We start from the raw sequence: 21,744 nt of genomic DNA, 5'->3' as shown, positions 1-21,744 counted from the left end.
ACCAAAACATTTCTCATATAAATTACCATAAGTGGGCATAACAGTTTGTTATGTTTACTTGTCTAACTGGCAAAGCTAGAGGAAAAAGCAAAATGTAGAGATCAGAAAGCCAGGTCAGAGAGCCCTAGGAAGCTTTGAAACTTTTTTCCGGAATCTGAAAGGAATAGAGGACATTTAGCATAACCCTCATGTTGTAGAGGGCTGTGCTGGTTTGTGCTGTGTGTATGTGATTCTGTGATTCTATATTCTGGTTATGACTGAACATTAAGAGTTGCTGTTTCTTGGGAAAACATTCTCATCTCATAACATGCATTAATGCAAATTGATCAAACTGTGTAAGAGAAGTAGGAGGACTTCTCTAGGATCCTTACACAGTCTTGCAACTGTAGAAAAGTTGGCTTCACCTAAGCATGAAGCCCATCTAAGAAGTCCTCAGCTTCTGTTTCTCAGACAAACCCAGTGTTGTCCATGGTGCTCCCCATGCCACGAGGAGCAGTTTCACCCCTCTGCTCTCCACTGGGGCTGTGCAGTGTGGCCACCCTGGCACGGAGTTGCCCAGGTGGCTGAGGGTTGCTGCAGATGAGCTGTGGGTTTAACCCACAAGCAGCATTCATGTGTTTCTCCATGCTTTTATTTTAAATCAGAAAAAATGTTCTGTGAGGGACCCTGCTTTAAAAAATGGTTAATTGTATTTSCTTTCTGTTCCCGTGACCACCCTCCACTTCAATCTCTCCTCTCAAAGGCTTTGGGTATGCAAGGATCTCCTGTACAAAACCTTTGTACACCAGGTTTCTATGTGGTTACAATTTTGGCACCACAAGTAGCAAAGGGGAGCATTGCTCCAGAGACTCCCACACCAACCAGTACCGAATGGGTTAGTGAAAAACAGCCCACAGGCACGGGATTATCCAGATAAGCAACGTGTTGCAACTGAGACCCAATCCAAAATGCATTTTTACGTTTGTACGTGATCGCGTCGTCCCCGTGTGTCGATACAAACAGGGAAATGCGCGGTCATTTGGGACAGGGCACAGCAAATCACACGCGTCCTGTTTCACTCTGGGCTGGATCAGATGTTTCTTTCATCCATGGAGCCTCTTCTGTCTATATAAAATATTCAGCAGCAGCTAAAGTGTATCAATGAAAAGGAATGTGTTAATCGATGAAGTGCTGGGCTCAACAGTGCTGCCAGCACGGGTGTGAAATGGAGTGGGAGAAGGGTGCAGGCCCCTGGCTGACTCAYGTACCACTCCACATTCCCAAATCAAGGGCTGGGGGCAACAGGACATGCTGCACCCACCCCAAAAATCCCTCCAGTAACAAGCCCGTGCAGCCCTGTTCTCTCCAGTATCTGTGGCGATGGCTGTAACCGTTTTCTTACGCACACTGGCGGGTTTGGGGAGTGCTGTCCCAAGGAGATCCCGCTGGGAAAAGCCGAGGAGCCGGTCTGGTCTGTGCCATGCTTTGCCTTTGATAACCCCCTGACTCTTGGGTGTGCTTCGTCCTCGCCGTGCCTGCTCTCTGCGCTCCCGGCTCCCGGCTGAGAGATGGCCACGCGACCGGCGTGCGCGCTCCGGCGTCGGCCCCGGCGCCAAACGTCGCCAGCCTCGGCACCTTCACAGCTTTGCCTCGGCCGYCTGACCTTATCTAGCCAAACAAAGGCCAAAAAATGAGCATTTGAGAGACCAACCAAATTTGGCAGGTATGAAGCTTCTCTTGAACCGAGAAAAAAAAAAAAAAGAAAAATCGAATTGAGAGTTGAAAGCAGCGGGGAACATGACACTTGGTTGACTTTGCCGTGAGCTCTTTCCACCGCCATAAACCCGTGTGGCAGACTTTATAACTCTAACTGGTCTGGTTTTCTCATTCCTCTTACCTCTCTCCTTTTCTGTATCCTTTTTTTGCATGACGTATAACCAAAAAGCTGACTTCTCGCTGTTTGTACATTTGGATGTATGGCTCTTCTTCTGGAGTGTAGCTAATCTGCTAGAGGCATGAGCTAACACCCGTGGTAGCTGCCTGACTTCTAGTCTGGTTGTTCTTAGATGTTCTTTGTTATGTTTTTCCTCTTTAAACTATTTACTCTTACTTTTTCACTTTTTTCCTCTCTGTGAGACACTTTCTGTTGAGCCATCTTCCAAGAAAACTTAAAAAAAAAAAAAAAAAAAAAAAAAAAAAAAATTAAAAGCCCAACAACAGACAACACTAAACAAAATAACAAAACCAGGCAAAGGTCACGGCAAGGTCATTTCCAAAATTATGTCACCTTGATGTCTGCTTCCAACTCTAGATTAATTCAAGGATCTACCAGTCCTTGGTTAATGTATCCAACCAGTTGTGTGCCGCACACATTYGAGAAAGTGGAAAAAACATTTTAGAAAAATTATTGAAAACATTTTAGAAAATCTGCATGAGCTACACCAACACATAAATCTGATCAAAGGGCAAAAATAATTCTCCATCCATGCATGGTGCATGATGATTTCTATGAGCTGGGATCCTGTAAATTAATGTTATGCGAAATCAAAACAGCTCTGTATTGTTAAATGCCCTTAAGTTACTAATTGTGTGTCAAATGTTATAGGGAGTGCATCTGTGTATGTATATGTTCGGCTGTATGTATACATAAATTTATTATGTATATTGTAGATTTTCTTTTTTGTTSCTTTCCTCCTTAATTTAGTTGTTTTAGATTTCCCTACATGTTGAACATCCCTGGGCCCCTGGCTTTGGCCTGATGTGATCTTTYCTTTCTTTTGCAGAATCGCATGCACGAATCTCTGAAGCTTTTTGACAGCATCTGCAACAACAAATGGTTCACAGATACATCTATCATCCTGTTTCTAAACAAGAAGGACATATTTGAGGAGAAAATTAAGAAATCTCCACTGAGTATCTGCTTTCCTGAGTACACAGGTAATGAGAAATGTGGCTGCACAGGAGTGCATGGCAAAGGGACCACAGAGTGCTCCCCAGCCAGGCTGATGCTGTAGGGTGTTACAGGCTAAAGGTGCAGAGTTAGAGATCCCATTGGCTTCCCTGCAGGTTTTATTTCAGTAAGTGCCAAAGCATCACCCCCACCAGGGTCCACTTAAAGCACRAGGATGACTTGACCCAAGTTCTTTGCTGGCAAAGGGCCACCATCACTGAGCAGGGTGTCTGATCTCCACCTCACCAGTGGGTTTGGTGCCACACCAGTACCCTCAGGTGTGGGGCTGCTCTGCACTCCCCAAACACACGTGGTCCCCTGTGTTGCACAGGATCCTCTTGCAGGTCTCTCAGAAWGGTGCAGTGAGTGTCACTGTTATAAATGGGTGACTGGTCTCTGGGACACCAACACACAGGGTTTGTAAGGCTGTCCTCAGCTGGAGTCCAGCTTTGTTCTTTCATACACAACCGTGTTCCTTTTATGGTCTCTGCAGCTCCTGGGAAGGAGCCCACTTTCCCCACTTCCAGGCACTGTGGTGCTGTAGGATCATCATGACCCTAAAAACATTAATGTCCAGGCTGGATGGGGCTCTAAGCAACCTGATCTGGTTCAAAATGTCCCTGCTCACCGCAGTGGGGGTCAGATTAGATGACCTTTAAAGATCCCTTCCAACCCAAACCATTCTATGATTCCATGATCAGCCCTCCAGTGTGCAGACAGTCTCACAGCTTGGCTGCTTCAGCTCAAGAAATACATTTTCATTAAGTTAGTTGACCCTAGTTTCGCTCTCAGGTTTGCCAACATCAGGTGTCTGGATGTGGAAACACTTCCAGTTAAATGCAGGTAGAAAACAAGGTGTTTGATTKTCTGGTCTACCCACACCTCTTAACCCATAGTGCAGGCAGAGGAGAAGCAGAGWGAGCCATGCCCTGAGCTTGGCTGGGGACAAGGAGGCCTTGGTGATCTGTGGAGCTGTGGGGTGAGATGCCTGCCTGGCATCTGACCCACTAATGATGGCAATACACCCCCCATGCAAAGGCTGCAGCTGCACCCCGCTGCTTCCCCCTGCATCTCACCAGCTTCCACAAACCCTCATTACCATTCCGAGATGGCACAAAAATAAACTTTGAGCGTCATGAATTATTTAAACTCACCAGAGACATCCAGATGAATCAAGCCGACAGACAGAGGAGCAGATCTCTTTGTCAGGAAACAKAGTTGTGAACCGGGAGCACCAAGGGTGTCACATTTCTGGGCAGGCCAACAAATTATTAACCAGAGCTTCTTATCTCTGAGCACTTGATTTTTCACTGTGAATAGACAAAAGGGATCCCTCATTGCTGCTTTGGGCTGGATGGTTTGTGGCCATGGAGCTGAATGACTCCAGCTGAATTCAGAACATCTGCAGGCATTTTCTYCAGGGAAAGTTTTGGTGTTTGTCAYTACCAACATATTTCAGCCATCYACTCATCTGCTTGGTCCAGACAGAACCAACATATTCCCAACACGTTTGTTTGAAAAGATCTAATCATGGAAATTTCAGTCTTTACAGCTGGAAGCTCACAATAATGCCTACCCCAAATTTTTSTGGTTGCAAATTAGATTGCTGCTTTTGGATGGCTTGTAGAGCAGCTTATCACTATGTTCTTTATAGCAGCACTTCTGCAAACTGGATGGTTTCTGTCATGTCTTCTTCCCTTTCCTTTTCTCAGTGAAGTGAACCTTTACCTCTCACTCTTTCCTGATCACATTTTGTGCACTTGGTTTTGTGGATCTTCACTGTTGTCTCCCAGAATCTCAGTCTGAAATAACATTCTTACAGAACCCCTGATGTCAGAGAGACTAGAACAAGAAGGAATGTCATTTTAGATATAATTATTCCTTCCCAAGCTATCCCAGACCAAGAGAGAAGTTCAGTGAGAGAGGCAGGCCCTCATGCACATGCTAAGCTCTTGGCTGATGGAACAGAGGAAAGCAAATAAAACTTCTGTCTGGAGCACTCCAGCCCCAAGTGAATCCAAGCAATCTTCCCCAAGCCTTAGGAGACCCTAAGGATGCTCTAAATTCCTTCAATATGCTTTTCTGGAAGCTGGGAGTTCTCACAAAGCCAGAGACCCCCAACAGATCTGTCTCTCTTGTGCCATCRGAGAGGGCAGGAAGTCTGACAGCTGAAAGTCCTTTTCCTGATCCAGCAGGGATCTGAGGTCAGGAGTATCTCACCACCAGGTGAGCAGCAATGCTTTTACACATTGTCTGTGCCAAAATTCAGCCCAGGCACTGCAGCTGCTCRCCCCTGCTTTGCTGGCTGCAGCTCTCAGGATGAAGCCCTCGTGGCCTCATGAAAAAGCAGCATTATTAGAATGTTGCCCTGGAGTTAAAAAGAATTATTTGATGAAAGCCTATAAACTGAACAAGCAGACTTTCAACATCACAAGTAGGTTCCACAAAATGCTTTTAATGAAATGAAATTTCTGATGTCCATTAGTTCTGCTGACAGGGAATTATTAGAAGACTGCATCCTCAAATTTGCCTGCTGTTTGCTGGAGCACTAACTGTTTCCATCCCCTTAATTCACTCATGCTTTTAACTAATCCACAATGCTTAGTAAAGCAGCAGCAGAATCCGTGGCTTGTTTTAAACCAAGCTGGCATTAGTGATTCCCTGCTCTCCTAGACAGAATCAAGCATCTAAATCCTTATGTCTTTGAACAACCCACTTCCTGTTATAAAATACCCTCCTGGTTGTGCTCAGCATGTGGAACTGCCCGCAGATTCTTTACACAGCTCTTCATGCAAGAACCTGCTCCCAGAAAAAAACTTTGCTTCTCTTACTTCAACATATTCTCAAGTCCCATGGCCTTCATGAACTTGTGTGCTCAACTAGCAGTGCATTTGTGTGCAAGTGGGATTTCCCAGAGCAGCTGCCTTCCACCACAGCACATCTCCAGCCCCAGTAACCTTCTCTCCAGCAAATAACAGCATTTCCCATCGGGAAAGCATCATGGAGGGAAAGGGACCCAAAAGCAGTAGCAGTGTTATTGTTGTGGAGCCTTTTTGGGGTCAGGCAGTGCCTGGCAGTGCTGAGAGCTGAACTCCAGGCCAGCCAGAGCCTTCATCAGCCCTAAGCAGGTGCCCAAGTGGAGCTGTGTGTGTGAGCAGGGTCAGAGCTGGCCAGAGGAGAAAGGATCCACTCATTTTTCATGACTCCTTCTAAGCTTTTTTAAACACAAAATTTGAGGGGTAACAAGGTTTGGTACAGACATCTCTATAGATCAAAACAAGAAACTCCTCACGGTGTGATTTTAGCTCTAGCAGAGAGTACTGCAATCCTAATTCCTAAAAAAGGAACATTCTGTATCTGCCTTTTTGGGGTTTTTTTTTGAGAAAAGCCCACTTTGCCCTGTAACAAAGACTGGATCTTTTCATGTCCCTTCCTCTTAATGATTTACAGAAAGGAGGGCACCCAGCTACCAATACTGCCCTCAATTCATGTTAACTCTTCTTTTCCATCAAAAACTAAAGTTTTAATWAAAAAAATCTAAAAAAGGAAAAAAGCTAAGCCTTTTCCCCAGGTCAAGCACTTACTGCATTCCTGGCAGGTTTCTTCTCTTTTTTGTCACCATGATGTGGAATTTCTTCCATCATAGCCTGTTAACACTCAGCTCCCCCATCCATTTCATCTCTATAAACAGCAACTCAGAATAAAAATACAGCTGAGCTGACAGTCAGGGAGCATCTCCTGCCTGGCAGCGATCCCGGCTGGTAGCGGTGCCCACCCCTGAGATGGAGAGGGGTACTCGGGCTGCAGCACGAGCTCCCRTGTCCCTACAACGGGCTGTTTGCAGGCACCCTGTGCATTTCAGGTTTTGGGGCTGCTTTAACCCTCTCCTTGTCCTCTCCTGTCTCTCTCTTGCAGGCCCCAACGCTTTCACGGAGGCGGTGGCGTACATCCAGACTCAGTACGAGAGCAAGAACAAGTCCTCCAACAAGGAGATCTACACTCACATCACCTGTGCCACCGACACCAACAACATCCAGTTCGTGTTCGACGCTGTCACGGATGTCATCATYGCCAACAACCTGCGGGGATGTGGACTCTACTAAAGCACCCTCCTCCCTCCTCTCCTGGCACCCGCCCGGAGTGTCCTCCCGTCCCGCGGACAGGTCCTCCCTTTCCTTGTTTTTTCCTCCTCAGAAGATGRCGAGGAAGAAATGCATAAATCCCTCCTCCTGTCCCAGAAAACTTYGCAGCAAGTTCTGCTTTCCCCAGTCCCATTCTATTTTATTTTGGTTCATTTTTGGTTTGTTCCCTTGCTGCCCCGTCTACTCCTCCGTTCCAATTCACAGTGTTGCGCAGGGAGCTAACGCATTTCCCACAAAGTGCATTTCAACTGCCAAAAGACAAAAATACTTCAGTTTTAAAGAGAGAAAAAAAAATCAAGCCTTAAAATACTGGTCAGGAACAGTGTAGTTTTGAACCAAAACTTTTTTTGCCTTGAAAATTAAGGGATATTGTTCATTCCCCTGGTTATTTGCCTTTTTTTTTAACACTATTCCTTTGGGAAGTGCTAGACACAACCTGATCATGTTGAGGGTACCTTACAGCTCCAGTTCTGACCCCAAAGCTGGAGGGTTTGGTGTTGAATGCAGCCGCCATATCGTGGATTTGTACATTCTCCTTTTTTCCAGACAGCTCTTTGAACAAGTGAAACAGCCATATCGAGTTCTGCTGGTGTCTGAGTAACAGGGACACAGTAACAAAGCCTACTAAGCCTTGTCTAAAAGCATTCATTACTGGTAGCAGTTTACCTCAAGTTTTTCAAAATTAATGATAAAATTTATCTAGTGGTTGCTGTAACCCATTTCTGAGGCACTTCCACGGAGGCCGTGGAGCTGCTGGGCTGGGACCCCAGGAGTGTGGGCAGTGAAAATGCCCCAGGAATGGTGTCCTGATGGGGACCCCACACTCGGTGGCATCCTGACAAAGAATCCAGCCTGGGGACCTGGGGACCTTTCCTAAAGCATCTCCCAACCTCAGTGATCTCAGCAGAGGTGATGCTCCTGCAAACACACAGCATCACTTTCCAAACTTCAGCTCTGAAACACTGGGCTGAGCGAAAAATGTTTAACCCTGGCTCCTTGTAAGCAGAATCTGACCTTTTAGAGAGATGTGGAAGGGTGCTTTGGGAAACCTCCCCGTGCTTGGGTGGCAGCAAAGTGTGCAGGAGCCTCGTGGCYCTCCATTGCCCCTTGGGCATCTAAACCCCTTGAGAAGCCCAGCCTTGTGCTCTGAGCCTTCTTGGCTGGGCAGAAGCGGTGGCTTTCCTGTGTCACCTCCTGCCTGAGCGTCCCAGAGAGACAGCTCCAGGTTTGGAGTCTACAGTCAGGGCATCTCCTTGCCAGTATCTAGAGGAAGACAGATGGTTAACCCTGAAAGGAGAGCTCAGGGAGCTCGTTTGAGTCAATTGATGGAGTAGGAAGGAAAGGAGGAAGGAAGGGCAGGGGAGAGGAGTGGGAACGGCGAGAGTAGCACCCAGCAGAGCAAAACTGGGGGCTCAGAGASAAGGRCAAATGCAGGTGGGCTGTGGTACATGTGGCCACCCACTTGCCATCACCCAGAGCTCTGAGTGCTGCTGGGTCAAAGGCAGAAGGGAATGTGAGACCTGTGGACATGGAGGGACTCTTAAAAGTGCACCCCAAAAGCTTGTTTGTTGTCTGGGTGAGACAGCCACTTCCAAGGTCACACTCAGGGCCCACCTCACCTGGGGGCCAGTAGGAAATGCTGATCCCTGCCTCTCCTCTGCCTCTCTTTAAAGTCCATGATCTCAGAAAACATGAATCTTTCCAGGCTGGCCACAAATTCAATTGTCCTCCCTTKGGAGCCTGATCTAAGAGTGGCTGTCAGGTGTTCAGGAGATCTCTCCAGGGTTGCACTTGAGGGACCATATCTCTTCTCTCACTGTGCCCATTTAGAAGAGATGTGTGAGAGCAGCACAGCCCAAAGGGAGGGGGCCAGGTGAGTGTCAGTGTGCAGGAGGCAGGGACAGGAACATGTATGGTGGCACAGGAGGGAGAGGAGAGTGGGAGAGGTTTAGGGAACGTTTTGGGAGAGAAGTTGCAGAAGGGAYATGAGGCAGATTGAGACAGCACAGAGGATGGGAAGAGAAGGCACCTGGGAGCCAGAGGAGAGTCCCCATCACAGGCTGTGCTCTTCCAGGACAGTGCTTGTGGGACGTCTGTGACAAATCCCCAGCCAGGGATGTGAGCAGGAGCACCCCAGGACAAGCAGAGGAAAAGGAGGTGTCTGTGACCCCCCAGCCAGCTCACAGCCCAGCACGGCTGGCAGCTGTCAGTAACCCCTAGACAGCATTAAATGATGCATTTACTATTGTACAGCMAGGACCTGCTGCTGCCCTGCTGGGCACTAACAGCAATAACACGACTCCCTGCCCCCCTGCTCTGGCACAAACCAGTACCCACCTTTCTTTCACCATCTCAGCCTTAAAATGCCTCCAGTGACATCAGCTCCCACAAARAGCTGGCCAGCAAAACCAGGAGCTCTGCTCCTCCTGCCACAGYCCACCCACACATCTTGTCTGAGCCCCAGCAGTGACACCCAGCATCCACGTGGGTGTTGTGTCAAACCCAGGGCAGAAAAACCACTTTGGTTATGTTTGGTACATGAAGTGTGTAACCACTGACCCTAGAGTGCTGATGGCTGGTGCTGGCAGGGGCACAGGTCTTTTACTGAGCTCTGTAAGAAGAGTTTGATCACAAGCACTGCAGTTTTGGAGATTTTCTGTTGCCACCCCTTGCTGTGAATGACGTTTTATCCAAGCAAATAAGTAACAGAAGCTGTTCCCAGGGAAAGCAGCACCACGCCAAGGCTTTGTGAGCTCCCAGCGTAGAGCACACAGGAATAGTTTGGTAAAGACAATTTAAATTAACTCAACTCCAAACTCTGCCAAATGCAGCCAGTGCTGGCTCAGTGCACTTTTGCTGCTTTCCAGGCTGGATTCACATAACCCATTCCCAGCTGTGTCAGCTGGGAGATCCAAACCCCCTCTGCAGCTCCAGCAGGTTCCCACAACCAACAGCTGGTGCCCCATGGGGAGAAAAGGGAAAAAAAGCGGAGGAAATGTTGCCACTCAGAGCCTCTTCTTTCATTTTCTTTGGCATACTGTGTGTCTAAAGCTTCATCTCAGCTGCTGCTGCTGCTGCTGCTGCCATTCCCTCCCTCACACGCGTGTCATGAGGATTCACTGACAAATGCTGGAAACAGCCTTTGGAAGATGAAATGCTTCCAGTGTTAAACACTACTATTTCTCGCGCTTGATGGCCGCGTATAGATTTTTGTCTCCAGAACGCCTGCCAAATCATTACTCACTGCTGGCTTCTGCATCCTCCCAAGCCTTTCCTCACAGATGTGCAGGCAATCTTTTGCCCCGTGCTTTTCCTAAATACCAGCAATTCTTGCGGCAGTTGCCTAAAAAGTATCTTGAAATACATCACCTGCTTTCAAAAGCCTTTTCTTAACGGCCCTTTGTGCCTTGCAATTGCCAGGCTCTGAATCCAGAGACCTTTGGAGACCCAGAGCTGTGTTTCATTTGGACTCTTCACATAGCAGGGATGTTGCAACTGGTACAGCTGCATCAGAAATCATACAAGGGCATGGAGGATATATTTTAAAAGCACAGAATTGCAACAGCTATGTATGCACCCTGCTGCCCTTCAAAGCTAATGTGGGAATTTGTAAAAAAAAAAAAAAAAGCCCTTTTTGGGATGCAGGAGGTTTTTGACGACTGTGGTCGCTGTTCCAGCAGCAGAAGCATGAGGGGTATCAGCATTGAAAGGAGCTTTAGAGCTCATGATGAGCTTCAGACAGAACCAAAAAAAAAGAAGGAAGCTCCCCCCATGGCTTGCTCCTTAGTCAATGAGAGGGTTGGGTGCAGAGCCATGAGACCACAAAAATGCAAATAGCTTCTTTATTTAAACAATCATTTCAATGAAATTGAGGAACCCATACAAGGAAAGCCTTGCAGTGCTGCAGGGCTGAGCTGCGGAGCTCCTTGGGAGGATGCAGTAGCTGGGCTGGGTGGGAGAATGAGCAATAACCACACTCTGGGAAAGCACACACTAAAATACAGCCCCAGACTGCCAAGGGCAGTTTTTAATCTTGCACACAGAGCTCRCACACTCCCTGGTTTTCACAGGGGGCCGGAGGAGCCCAGTGGAGCTGCAGGACAGTGGGAATGCTCAGTGCAGCCATCTGGCCCTGCCGTCTGTGAGCGCTGAGCGTTCCTGCTGCCCCTGCTGCCCCTGCCCTCCTGCCAGGCTGCATGGTCACATCCTACTGCCTGCCAGAAACACTTCCAGATACATCTCTCTCAGGAGTTTTGTACTGGAATTAGCTTCTTGTCTTCAGCCAGCTTTACTGGATGGCCAGACAGCCTGTCCCAGCATGGAAAGGAGAGCATCCTCAGGAGGAGCCRGCTGTGTCTCCTCTGGTGATGTGATTTTGTTTTACAGGACACCAGAAGTATTAACGAGGGCAGTCTTTAATGTGTATCAAAGTGTATCTGGTGGGTTTAATCTATGACGGTGTGAGCCCAGTGCTTGCCTGCAGGGGAACAGAGCTTGTTCTCAGGCCAGGAGTGCAATCTCTGAGAGGTTAGGGTGGGACATGGGGGTCTTGCCAGAAGGTGCCCACGTGCCCAGCCTCAGTGTGCACCCCAAAAGGCAGACATCACCCCTGGGGGATTTTGCAGTCAGTGCTGGGAAAAGACCAACCCTGCACTGTTCTTTTGTGTGACATGTCCCACATTATTTTGTGGTCAAAAAGTCTCCTAGAGCCAGGGAGAGTTGCTKAGTTCCTGGGAAGAAGGCTGACCATTTGTCAAGTCAATTAGAGAAGCTTAGTGCTCCTGTGTTTGAGTGTTTTCATGGGMCAGGTTTGTCTTCAGGCTTACCACCAAAAGCTCCACAACCATTTCCAAGGAGACTAAAACACTCCTGTAGTGATCTGACACTGGGCACCTCAAGGTCAGCAGAGATGGTGCTACTGAGGAACATCCTGAAGCACCCAGACCCATCACTCACTTGCATCCCCAGTGCACACGTGAGATAGCAGAGACATGCTCCAAGGTGCACAAAATTGCAGACCCTGGTGTTGCCTCTACCTCCCTGCAGGAAGGAGCAGGCAAACACCCCCTGAGGCTTCTCAGGACTCGAGGGTACTGTGTCATTTCTGAGCTCCAGCACTGACACRAGGTAATTGATGCTGACAGATATAGGTACGTGACCTATATATTTACACTGAACGTGCCTGTGGGAAGGGACTTTGCTCAGCACCACTCGTGCCCCAAGCAGCAGCCTCTGGGATCTTTATTTGTGTGCAAAGACAAGCAAACACAAGCAAGGGCAACCCTTAAACACCGATGCCTTAGTGAGAGGAGGACCAAAGCCTCCAGCTGGCACCCTGCAGGCACAGGGAAAGGGAGCTGGATTCCAGAAACAGCTCCATCTCCCCAAGAGGGCAGCTCWGTTCATGGACACTGGGTGCAGGAGGCACAGGGAGGAGAGACCTGCACAAGAGGCAGAGGGGCTGGATGCTCACTGCCCCAGTCTCGGAAATTAATGTCAAGACCCAATCCCGTCTGTAGGGCAGGCAAGCAGCTCCAGAGCTGAAGCCCTGCTCCAGGCAGGGAGGGGAGATCTTGGCAGGTAAAACACCATTTTCAGCAGTGCCTGAGTCTCACCAGCTTTTCCAGTGCTGGACCAACCTGGTGGCACTGGGCAAGCAAGGAGGGTTGTTTAAACACCAGCCWTTGCCCTGTTAAACAGCCCAGTCCCTAATTTGTGGTCCTCAGCCCTATTCCCCAMCCTCCCTTCTCCCACTTCAGCTCAAGAAGGGAAGAGTGACCATCACCCAGCCTGTGGGCTCCCCGCTCCCCTCCACATTTCCCAAAGGATCGCCGGAGGCTGTCACCGTTTTCCTTTTGCTGGTTTCCCGCTGAATCATTTCTCCTGCATGTTTGATGGCCCAAACTGTATTAACTGTAATTTTGTACGAAGAGTGACTGTCCATTGGTTTAATAGAGCATTAGTTATTGTAATAATTTATTGGCTGTTGGTAATGTATTTATTAGTTACAAAATGTTAATAAAGTGCCAGCTCTTTTCTAGTGTGAGAGTGGTTTTATTGTGTCTCCCTTGAGTGCGTCCAGCTTCTCAAATTTGTTATTTAACCCTATGGCTGCTCCACAAACACTTGCACAGCACACAGCACCAGCTGTCTGCCATAGCCTCATCCACCTGGAAATAAGAAATTTGAAAAGGATATAACCAAAAGAGATTTCATTTTATGCTGGAAATAAGAAATTTGAAAAGGATATAACCAAAAGAGATTTCATTTTATGTAAGTAAGTATTTGGCAGAATTTTTTTTCCTTTGCTCGCCAGAGGCACCAGCCCAGCACAGCATCCTTGCGGTCCCATTGCTCCCTACACCTCTTCGGTTACAAATCCTTTACAAGTCACAAACTTTGCTTTGCTTTTCCACTGTATTTTGTGTGAGCACAGAGTCAGAAGACCCATTGCTGGTTCAATCCAGTAAATKGTGTGTTCTCCTTGCAGTAGCACAAAATGTGGAGCATCCTTCCCTCCCTTTAAAAGAATGCTTGAGCCAGTTTGTTCTTCTATGTTTAAACTAAAGATCTTCCATTATTTGGGGCATAAAATAGAAGRACTTGAAGAAACCAAGAGAAAATTTTCTGTAAACCTCAGCAAAGGAAAATGAACAATTGCTCCTATTGACTTCACCAAATATTGGCTTCAGCTGGACACAACCTCATGTCCTGCCCACAAATCCCCACACGGCCCTACAGATCCTACAGATCAGASAGAGCTACAAACCAGCCCTGAGAAAAGGAAACAGCTGAGAGGGAAAGGAATTTGTTTTGTGTATTGCTATTGGGGATTTTTAAAAACCTTCTCCAGGACATCATCCTGCTCGGATCTTCTGCACAGCTGTCCAGGACCCTCAAGTCACCAGCGTTATTTTGCCTCAATGGGGGCAGAAGCTTTGTATCAGCTGCTCTTCCACCAATATTTAAATACACAATACCACATATTTAAATATACAACAACACCAGCAATGAACAAGGAAAAGCCCACCCAGATACTCTCCATGAAAATCTCAAGACCCAGCAATTTTGCAACAAGCACAAGTCAAGAAGAACCACGATCTTTTGTGGCAGTTTCTGGTTTCCCTRTGAATAAGGCCCTTTTTATATTTCAAGATAAGGATCACATTGAAGTCCCAAGGCTTTGGAAAGCGCCTGCTTGGCATCCCCAGCTACTCTTTGTCAAGGAACCGACAGTGCAATCGCTAAGCCTTTCAAGATGAAATCAGACAGCTGCTAAATTTTGCATGCAAAAGCTACCGTTGAAGTGGAGCTAATAAAATGACTCACTAATAAAACATTCATGGAAAACTCCAAAATGTGTAATTGGGTCATCATTTCATTAGCAAACACATGTGTTCTCGTGAATCTTCGGCAAGTCCAGGGCCCCCATTGCTGCACCTCCAAAAAAARGGGGCTGTGGAGGGATTTTGTGGGGGATGTTTGCTGCAGGAGGGCTCCCACTGGCTGCTGAGCCCCTGGAGCAAAGCTTTCCATGAGATTTCCACAAGGCTTTTKTAACAGCTGTGTCCCTGTGTGAGCTTTGGGCAGTGGAGCCAGAATTGGGGGGCTCAGCCCCCAGAGGGGTTMCGGGGAGGGGCAGCAACCTCAGAGCTCACCAAGCCCTGGCTTTGCACCAGAAGCTTTGCAAGCTCAGGAGGTGGGTACAAAAAATGAAAAGGACTTGGGGACTTCTGAAACATCTGCCCGAGCTGTCAGTGGATGAGCAGGGAAAGGCTTTCTGGTGATTCTAAGAGCAAGTTAATGATGGAGAAAATGTTTGGGAGCTSATGGAGTTCCAGATCTGTCCTGTCCAGTGGCACCTTCACACTGAGTGCATGCACCTGCATGAGACACCCTGCTCTGTAGGGCCTCTCCTCCTGTTCTGCTGTCTGCTCTCCACTTCTTCAAAAACTTTGGTAGCACAGAAAATGGCTTTTCATGGGTTTTGTCCACATGTAAAAGGGAAAAAAACAGGAAAATAAAAAAGGAAAAAACCCCAACAAGACTACAGCTTTTAGAAATTTATCTTTTTGCTCCTACCAAAGCTTTTCCAAGCTTAGTCTCTCTGGAGCAGCCTGCAAGGCCAGAATACCCAGGAGAGCTGGGAAGTGGGCTRGCAGAGGCACCTGCACTGGCTACGGCCATGCAGCAGCACTGGAACCTCCTAGGAGCAACCCAGCCACAATCCAGCTCAAAGCTGAGCTGAAGATTTTTCCAGGGACAGGACCTGCCCAAGCTCTGGGCAATTCCTTGGCACTGGTCTCGCTGCAATGCCAAGAACCCTTCCAGGCAGGAGGAACACCCTGGGATGGCCAGAGCCCCCTCCATCCCAGTCCCTGTGCCCGGTGTGTCCCAGCTGCTGGCTGRTGCTGTCTGTCCATCCTTTATTTGTGCTCTCCAAAGGCGCTTCAGGGGTACCCAGTCACTGAACGGAGACAGGGCCCCTTCCCYACTCCTTTGGTGAAGCAGCAAAGGATCCAATGACCTTTTTCCTGCTCTTCCTTGACGTTTCAAGTGTCTGCCCTGCCAGAATGGCCCACGGGGATTTGGGGGAGGATCAGCTGCAGCCCCACACCTGCCCTGGCCTCCAGCCCAAGAGGAGGGCAATGCCCCATTTCCTCCTCCTTTGTACCCAGCTCACATTTATCACTGTCTTTATTTTAGAGATTTTTTTTTTTTTGCTTTCTAACCGTTTCAATTCACAGAAATGTTCTCCTCCCCTCTAACTCTTTCTTTGTCTTTGCCTTCCTCTCTCCCCTCTCCTCCCTCTGTGCTCCCCTTTGCAGAACCGCATGCACGAATCTCTCATGCTCTTCGACTCCATCTGTAACAACAAATTCTTCATCGATACCTCCATCATTCTCTTCCTCAACAAGAAAGACCTATTTGCTGAGAAGATCAAGAAGTCACCTCTGACCATCTGCTTCCCTGAGTACACAGGTAGGTGCTGGGGCCGACACGGAGCAGCCGCTGCGACGAGGGGACAGAGGGGACAAAGGGGACAGAGGGGACAGAGGGGATGGGGGGACAGAGGAGACAGAGGGGACAGGGGGGACAGCAGGGACAGGGGGGACAGAGGGGACAGGGGGGACAGGGCGCCTTTGGGGGCAGCAGAAGCACTGCCCACCTTCACGAGCTGCGATGCACAAATCCCACTCGTGGGGTGGGGCTGTGTCCTGGAGGGGCAGTTCTTGAGGCAAAGGCACACGAGGAGATGGTGGGACCRAGAGGGGCTCAGAGCAAATGGAGATGAGCTGAAATGAGCTGGGCATGGGGAGCTGTGGGGAGAAGAAGCCTTGGCAGGAGCCACCACTGGAGCCGTCCTGTTTGCTGGGGGTTCCTGAGAAGCTCCTGCAAGAGAAGCAGCAACACAGYCCTGCAGGCTGCATCTGCCCAGAGTGCCTTCACCCTGGTGTGAGGGAGGACAGAGCCCCTGGACAGCAGGAATCTGTGGAACCACAAGAGATCATCCTTGGAGTGAAACTACATGGCCTGGGGAAGAGGCCAAACAACCAAGAAGATGGGCACGGACAGATACTTTGGGATTAAAAAGTCASTTTAAATTCAGACTCCAGCATCCCCTACAGCTACTGAGATGTCTCTGAGCTGTTCCACCCAGAGCACACCCATCCTGGATGCCAAACCCTGGGGACAAGGGAGTCCCTCAGCAAGATGGCATCTCTCTCTATGGCCAAAATGCACCAGCATTTCCACCAGAGGCTTTCAGGCTTCTCCACYGTGACGGCACTGGTGCTTTTCTCAGCAGCACCTGGCAGAACAAACCAGACTATCCCACAGTGCAGCTATGGCACAGCCAGGCTGCCCCACAGAGGGACAGCCCAGTGACACCGGCCCAGCTCCTCTGCTTCAGCCACCCACCGCATCGGGAACCAGGGGAACCAGCGAGCTGGAAAAGGAAAATAAATCTCCAGATAATAGCAGCTCTGGCAAAGGCGATTTCAGGGGCGTAACTCAGCTTTGTGGCTTCCCGCGAGGGGCCAGCGCAGCCTCTCTCGCTGCCCTAAGCAGCTTAATGCAATAATGCACATTTTTTGGCTCAAACATCTGGCGCCTCTCCAGCCCACCTTCCCCAGGCAAAGCTCCCAGCGACRGAGCCAGCAGGGAACGCGTGTGACCCCACACGGCTCCTGGCCCATCCCAGAGCCGGGAGAGACCCCCACCCGGCCCGGGGGGCACAGAGGGGCTCAGCAGAGTCCACGGGTGATGTTGGAGTGGCCACCAACTCTGCTGACCATCCCTCTCCGTGCCATCCTGAGGGGTCACCAGACCCCTGGCCCTGCTTTCTCCCCAAACCCTGACGGGTGCCCCGCGGGGACCCCTCGGTCACAGCCCCCAATTCCTGCGGGATAAAGGGGACAGAGAAACACCTGGGGAAGGAGGAGCCCTCAGGGGGAAAATCGGGGAAAATCGGGGAAAGGGGATGGGCAGGAGGGAAATGGGGTGAACGGACCCTGCTGAGGGGTGAAGCGGGGACGGCAGGGGGTGAGATTTAACGGGTTTTGCAGTTTGTGTGGCAATGAAAGCTCAGGCAGCAGCGAGGGGCTGCGTTTGGTGTCCCCTCAGCCCTGACAGCCCCGCTCTGTCCTCACTGTGCCCGCAGGTCCCAACACCTACGAGGACGCGGCCGCCTACATCCAAGCACAATTCGAGAGCAAAAACCGCTCCCCCAACAAGGAGATTTACTGCCACATGACGTGTGCCACAGACACGAACAACATCCAGGTGGTTTTTGACGCCGTCACCGACATCATCATTGCCAACAACCTGCGGGGCTGCGGCTTGTACTGACCCCGCCGGCACAGCGACTGCTTGGGTGGCGATCCCGGCGCCAGGAGAGAAAAGAAACGTAAAAATAACAACAACAAAAAAAATAAACCCCAACGCAACCACACACAGACACACACAGACACACACACGCGCGGGGAAAAAAAAAAAAAAAAAAAAAAAAAAAAGGAAACGAAAAAAAAACAGATTGAAGGAGAGAAAAAAAAAATTGTCATCATAATCATGCGAGTTGGTAAATAAAAAGGCATAAGGAAAAATTATATATATACGTATATATATATATAAAAAAATCCACACTCATCTTTTTAGTTTGTTTTTTTGGATCCCCTTCCCCCATCAGGCTCCTCACTCTGGCCTGGGGACACCCTGGGCCCCCCATCCCAACAGTGCCCGGGGTCACCCTGGGCAGGGGCTTCTCCTCCCAGCACTTATTTGACCATTGGCTGCTATTTTTTAATTATGATTGTTATAATTCATTATCGTGGGTTGGCTTTTTTCAATTATTGTTGTTATTATAATTATGGTTAATTATTTTTTCCAGCATGGGTAAGGCTGGGCTGCCCCCGCCTGCCCCCAGCCCCGCTGCCGCCTTCAGAAATAAAAAGATTATTTGACCTTTTTTTTTTTTTTTTTTTTTTTTTTTTTTTTTCTTTAAAGAAGGAGGGAAAAAATTGAAAACTGCCCCCGGCCACATGTCACAGCTAAAAAGGGAAATAACAGCAGCAAGAAGCAGATCTCCCTTTTCCCACCCTGGCTGTCTGGGGGGAAGGCTGCAGGGTGGCATTCTCCTCCTGCTCCCTTCCCAGGGTTTCAGGGGGGTTTAGGTCAGTTTTTTTAATCCCACACCAGTTCAGGCCAAAGCCCTCACCAGCCAGAGCCGGTGGGTTTTTCCCGTTTTTTCCCTCCATCCTGGTTTGACAGCTCCCTGCTCCCGGCACTGCTCAACCCAGGTCCGGATCCAAAAGCACAGCTCGGCCCCCCCAAACCAGAGTCCCCCTCATCCCTCCTTCAGGGCCGACCAGGGACATCAGGGAGGGCTAGACAGATATAAATATATTTTATTTTATTTTATTTTATTTTTTGTTTAGAGTATTTTTTTTCCTTTTGTTTTGTTTTTATTCTTTTTAACTCTTTTCCAGTGAATGCTTTTTTTGTGCTGCTTTTCTCTCCCCCCTCTCCTGCCCTGGTTCTCTCTCCCTTTTAGTGAATGGTGTTTTCTCTCTCATGTGGGGATGTTTGTGCTGCAAAATAAGAAAAAAGGAAAAAAAAAGCAAAAAAAAACTTTAAAAAACAAACTTAAAAAAAAAAGCAAGAATGAAAATAATTTAAAAATTTTAAAAAACACACACAAAACCACAAAAAAATTAAAAAATAATAAAAAAACAACAACAAAAATCGAATGTAGTGTTTACATTGAAGCCACCGTTTTCATGACCAATCCCTCGTCATTTCTACTTTGATTAGTAACCAGACGTCTTCACAGTTTCACTTTTACGAGTTAMCTTTGCTGAAGAAGAGCAGTCACACCTGTTCAAAAGAAAATGAATAAATAAAGAGGAAACTTAAAAAAAGATATTATATATATATATATATAAAAAGCGCCAGGTCTTTCTAAGCCTTTCTATTACCAATCAGTGAGGTTTCTGTGATATATTACACACTGCCAATCTCTTTCTCTGACTAATGGAAAAATTCATGTGTAGCTCAATAAAGAGAATGTTTGTCTGTACTCCGGGCTCTCCCCTCCTGTGCCTCCGCCTCCTTCTTTCCCCCCGCGCCTGCCTGACTCCTTCTAAAGGGAGGAAGAAAAAAATGCCAAAAATCACATTTAGGGGGGATTTGCTGCTGGTAGCACAGGGAGAAAGGARCTCCTGATCGGTGTAACTACGGATTGGGTGTGAGTCCTGGGAGAGCAATGTGTGGTGCTTCAGAGCATCACTGGGAGCAAAAGGTCCCCCCAAAACACCTCCCCAACCAGGGAAATATTTTTATTTCTTTGGGGAATACAAAGCCAATCATCAGGGTGAGGCCTTCATTTGTGGCAACATAACAAATCCCATAATATTYAAGTTTTTCCCCCTAAGATCTAAAGGAATGTTCTCCAAGAAAGTTGAGGTTTTCTCCCTGCGGTGTGAGTGATTCAGGGTTTGTTTAGATTTTGGGGGATTGGGGTTTTTTTCCCCACAGTTTGGGTTTTTCCTGCATTTTCTTTCGGCCCAGCCCCAGCTCCAGAGCACAGGGGGGACATTTGGGGAGCCCCCGGTCCCAGGCACGGGGCTGATCCCGGCACCGCATCCCCTCCGGTGCCACGGACAGCATCCAAACCGCACGGGACCGCCCGGGGATGGAGCCACAGGGAGGGATCCACGGATCCAGGAGCCCCTGGGCCACCCCTGGCTGTCCCTGCCCAGCCCCGAGGAGGGAACGGGGGTTGGCAGAGTCTCCATGGAGCAGCAGCGGCTCCTGACCAAGGCGGCTTTTCCAAGGTTCCTGCTGTTTACAGGACCAGAAGCGCGTGTTGGGCTGGAAAGTCGATCGGGGCTCTCCTCAGATGACCTCCCTTTCCAGGGAGGCAGAGCCAGCCAAGGGGCCACCACTGGTCCCTGTGTCCGCTGCACAGACCAGCCTTTCATGGCTCAAGTAGGTCATTTTGCAGCGGTGCCGCAGGCGAAGGTGCCATCCAGTGGCTGGCCAGTGTCCGCTCCTCAGGGAGCTGCCGGGAAAAGGAGCGCAACAGAAATCCGGAAAGAATAGCCCGAGTCTCTGAAACATCCCACCCTCCCTGGCGGAGCTCCAGGAACCTTCCYCTTCCCACTRAGACCCTGCTGTCATCTCTGCTGCRGMSCRMSKMKSKSMRGSRSWTCTGGGACAGACCCTCTCCTTCCCCAAGGATCTGCTGTACTGGATTCCACAGCGAGGTCCCGATGCAGGCAGGGCAAAAAAATTTCACTTTTTTGGAGCAGTGAAATTGAGGGGGGCAGGATGTCACACCACGAGTGGGAGGAGGGGCTTGTGCATTACTGCTGCTGGGGAACAAGGGACTCACCTTCTGAGTGTGAGGTAGGGGCAGGGAACTGCTCCAGGGCAGAGCATTCCCGTCCTGAAGGTGGGTGGGCTGGGAGAGAACAGGCCAGGGTGGTGGACATTGCCCACAGCCAGGTCAAAACCTGAGGGAGCTGGGATCATTGCGCATCATCAGGTACAAAGTGCATCACCGGGTAAAACATCTCCCAGAAACGGAGGAGGAGGAACTCCTGGAGACCTGGAGCCCTCGAGAAGGATTTCTGTGCTGTTTTCTGCACTCCGTTCCTCCCAGAGGAATACTGACTCTGCTGCCGGGATCACAACCCGAACTCAGCATTGCCCACACAAACAAAAGCTCTCATCCCTTCCCCACGCTGCCAGACAGCTCAAAACCCACCTGATTTTCACTCCCTTGAGACACGGTTTCTCTTCCATTTCCCTGTTCACAGCACAGACAAATTCCAGTAGCAATTACTGCCCTGCAACCCGAGGCTCGGGAGAACATTCCCAACCCAGTGTTAGGCATTGGTGCTCCCTCTCATCAGATTTTAAGGGGGACCCGACAGGGACCAAAGCACAAATGCCCCATTTACAGACAGAACATGCACCCGGAACATGAGAAATCACACTACAGAAATTTACAATTTCCAACACTGATCAAGGTTTTATTTTTGTTTGGTTGGTTTTTTTGTAACAATAAAAACAAAACAGCTGTGTTCTAGGCAAAACCAAAGAGCTCAAAAAATTTTTTTGAGGTTTACTGATAGCATTGCAAGGTAAGGCTTCCCAAAGAGTTTTATT

At 48.9% G+C, this 21,744-nt stretch overlaps 1 protein-coding gene across 2 annotated transcripts in view; it reads left to right on the top strand.

Moving 5' to 3' along the window:
• GNAO1 (G protein subunit alpha o1) overlaps positions 1-19,648 on the top strand; it is a 137,927-nt gene extending 118,279 nt beyond the window's left edge. The window contains exons 7-8 of one of the 2 annotated variants that reach the window (XM_057364566.1): positions 15,900-16,053; positions 17,735-19,648. In XM_057364566.1, the coding sequence (XP_057220549.1) occupies positions 15,900-16,053; positions 17,735-17,922 (342 nt within the window). In that variant the 3' untranslated portion in view covers positions 17,923-19,648. Of the gene's footprint in view, positions 1-2,762; positions 2,917-6,844; positions 13,134-15,899; positions 16,054-17,734 lie in introns of those variants that run through there. The other variant, XM_057364565.1, reaches the window with a different exon arrangement.
• Positions 19,649-21,744: the final 2,096 nt, after the last annotated feature.

The sequence above is a fragment of the Malurus melanocephalus genome, unplaced genomic scaffold (genome assembly GCF_030028575.1).
Source record: "Malurus melanocephalus ecotype Western Australia unplaced genomic scaffold, MMel_1.1 scaffold_40, whole genome shotgun sequence".
In the NCBI taxonomy this organism is placed as follows: Eukaryota; Metazoa; Chordata; class Aves; order Passeriformes; family Maluridae; genus Malurus; species Malurus melanocephalus.
Note: the sequence above shows the minus strand (reverse complement) of the source record. Positions and strands in the feature narration are given on the sequence as shown.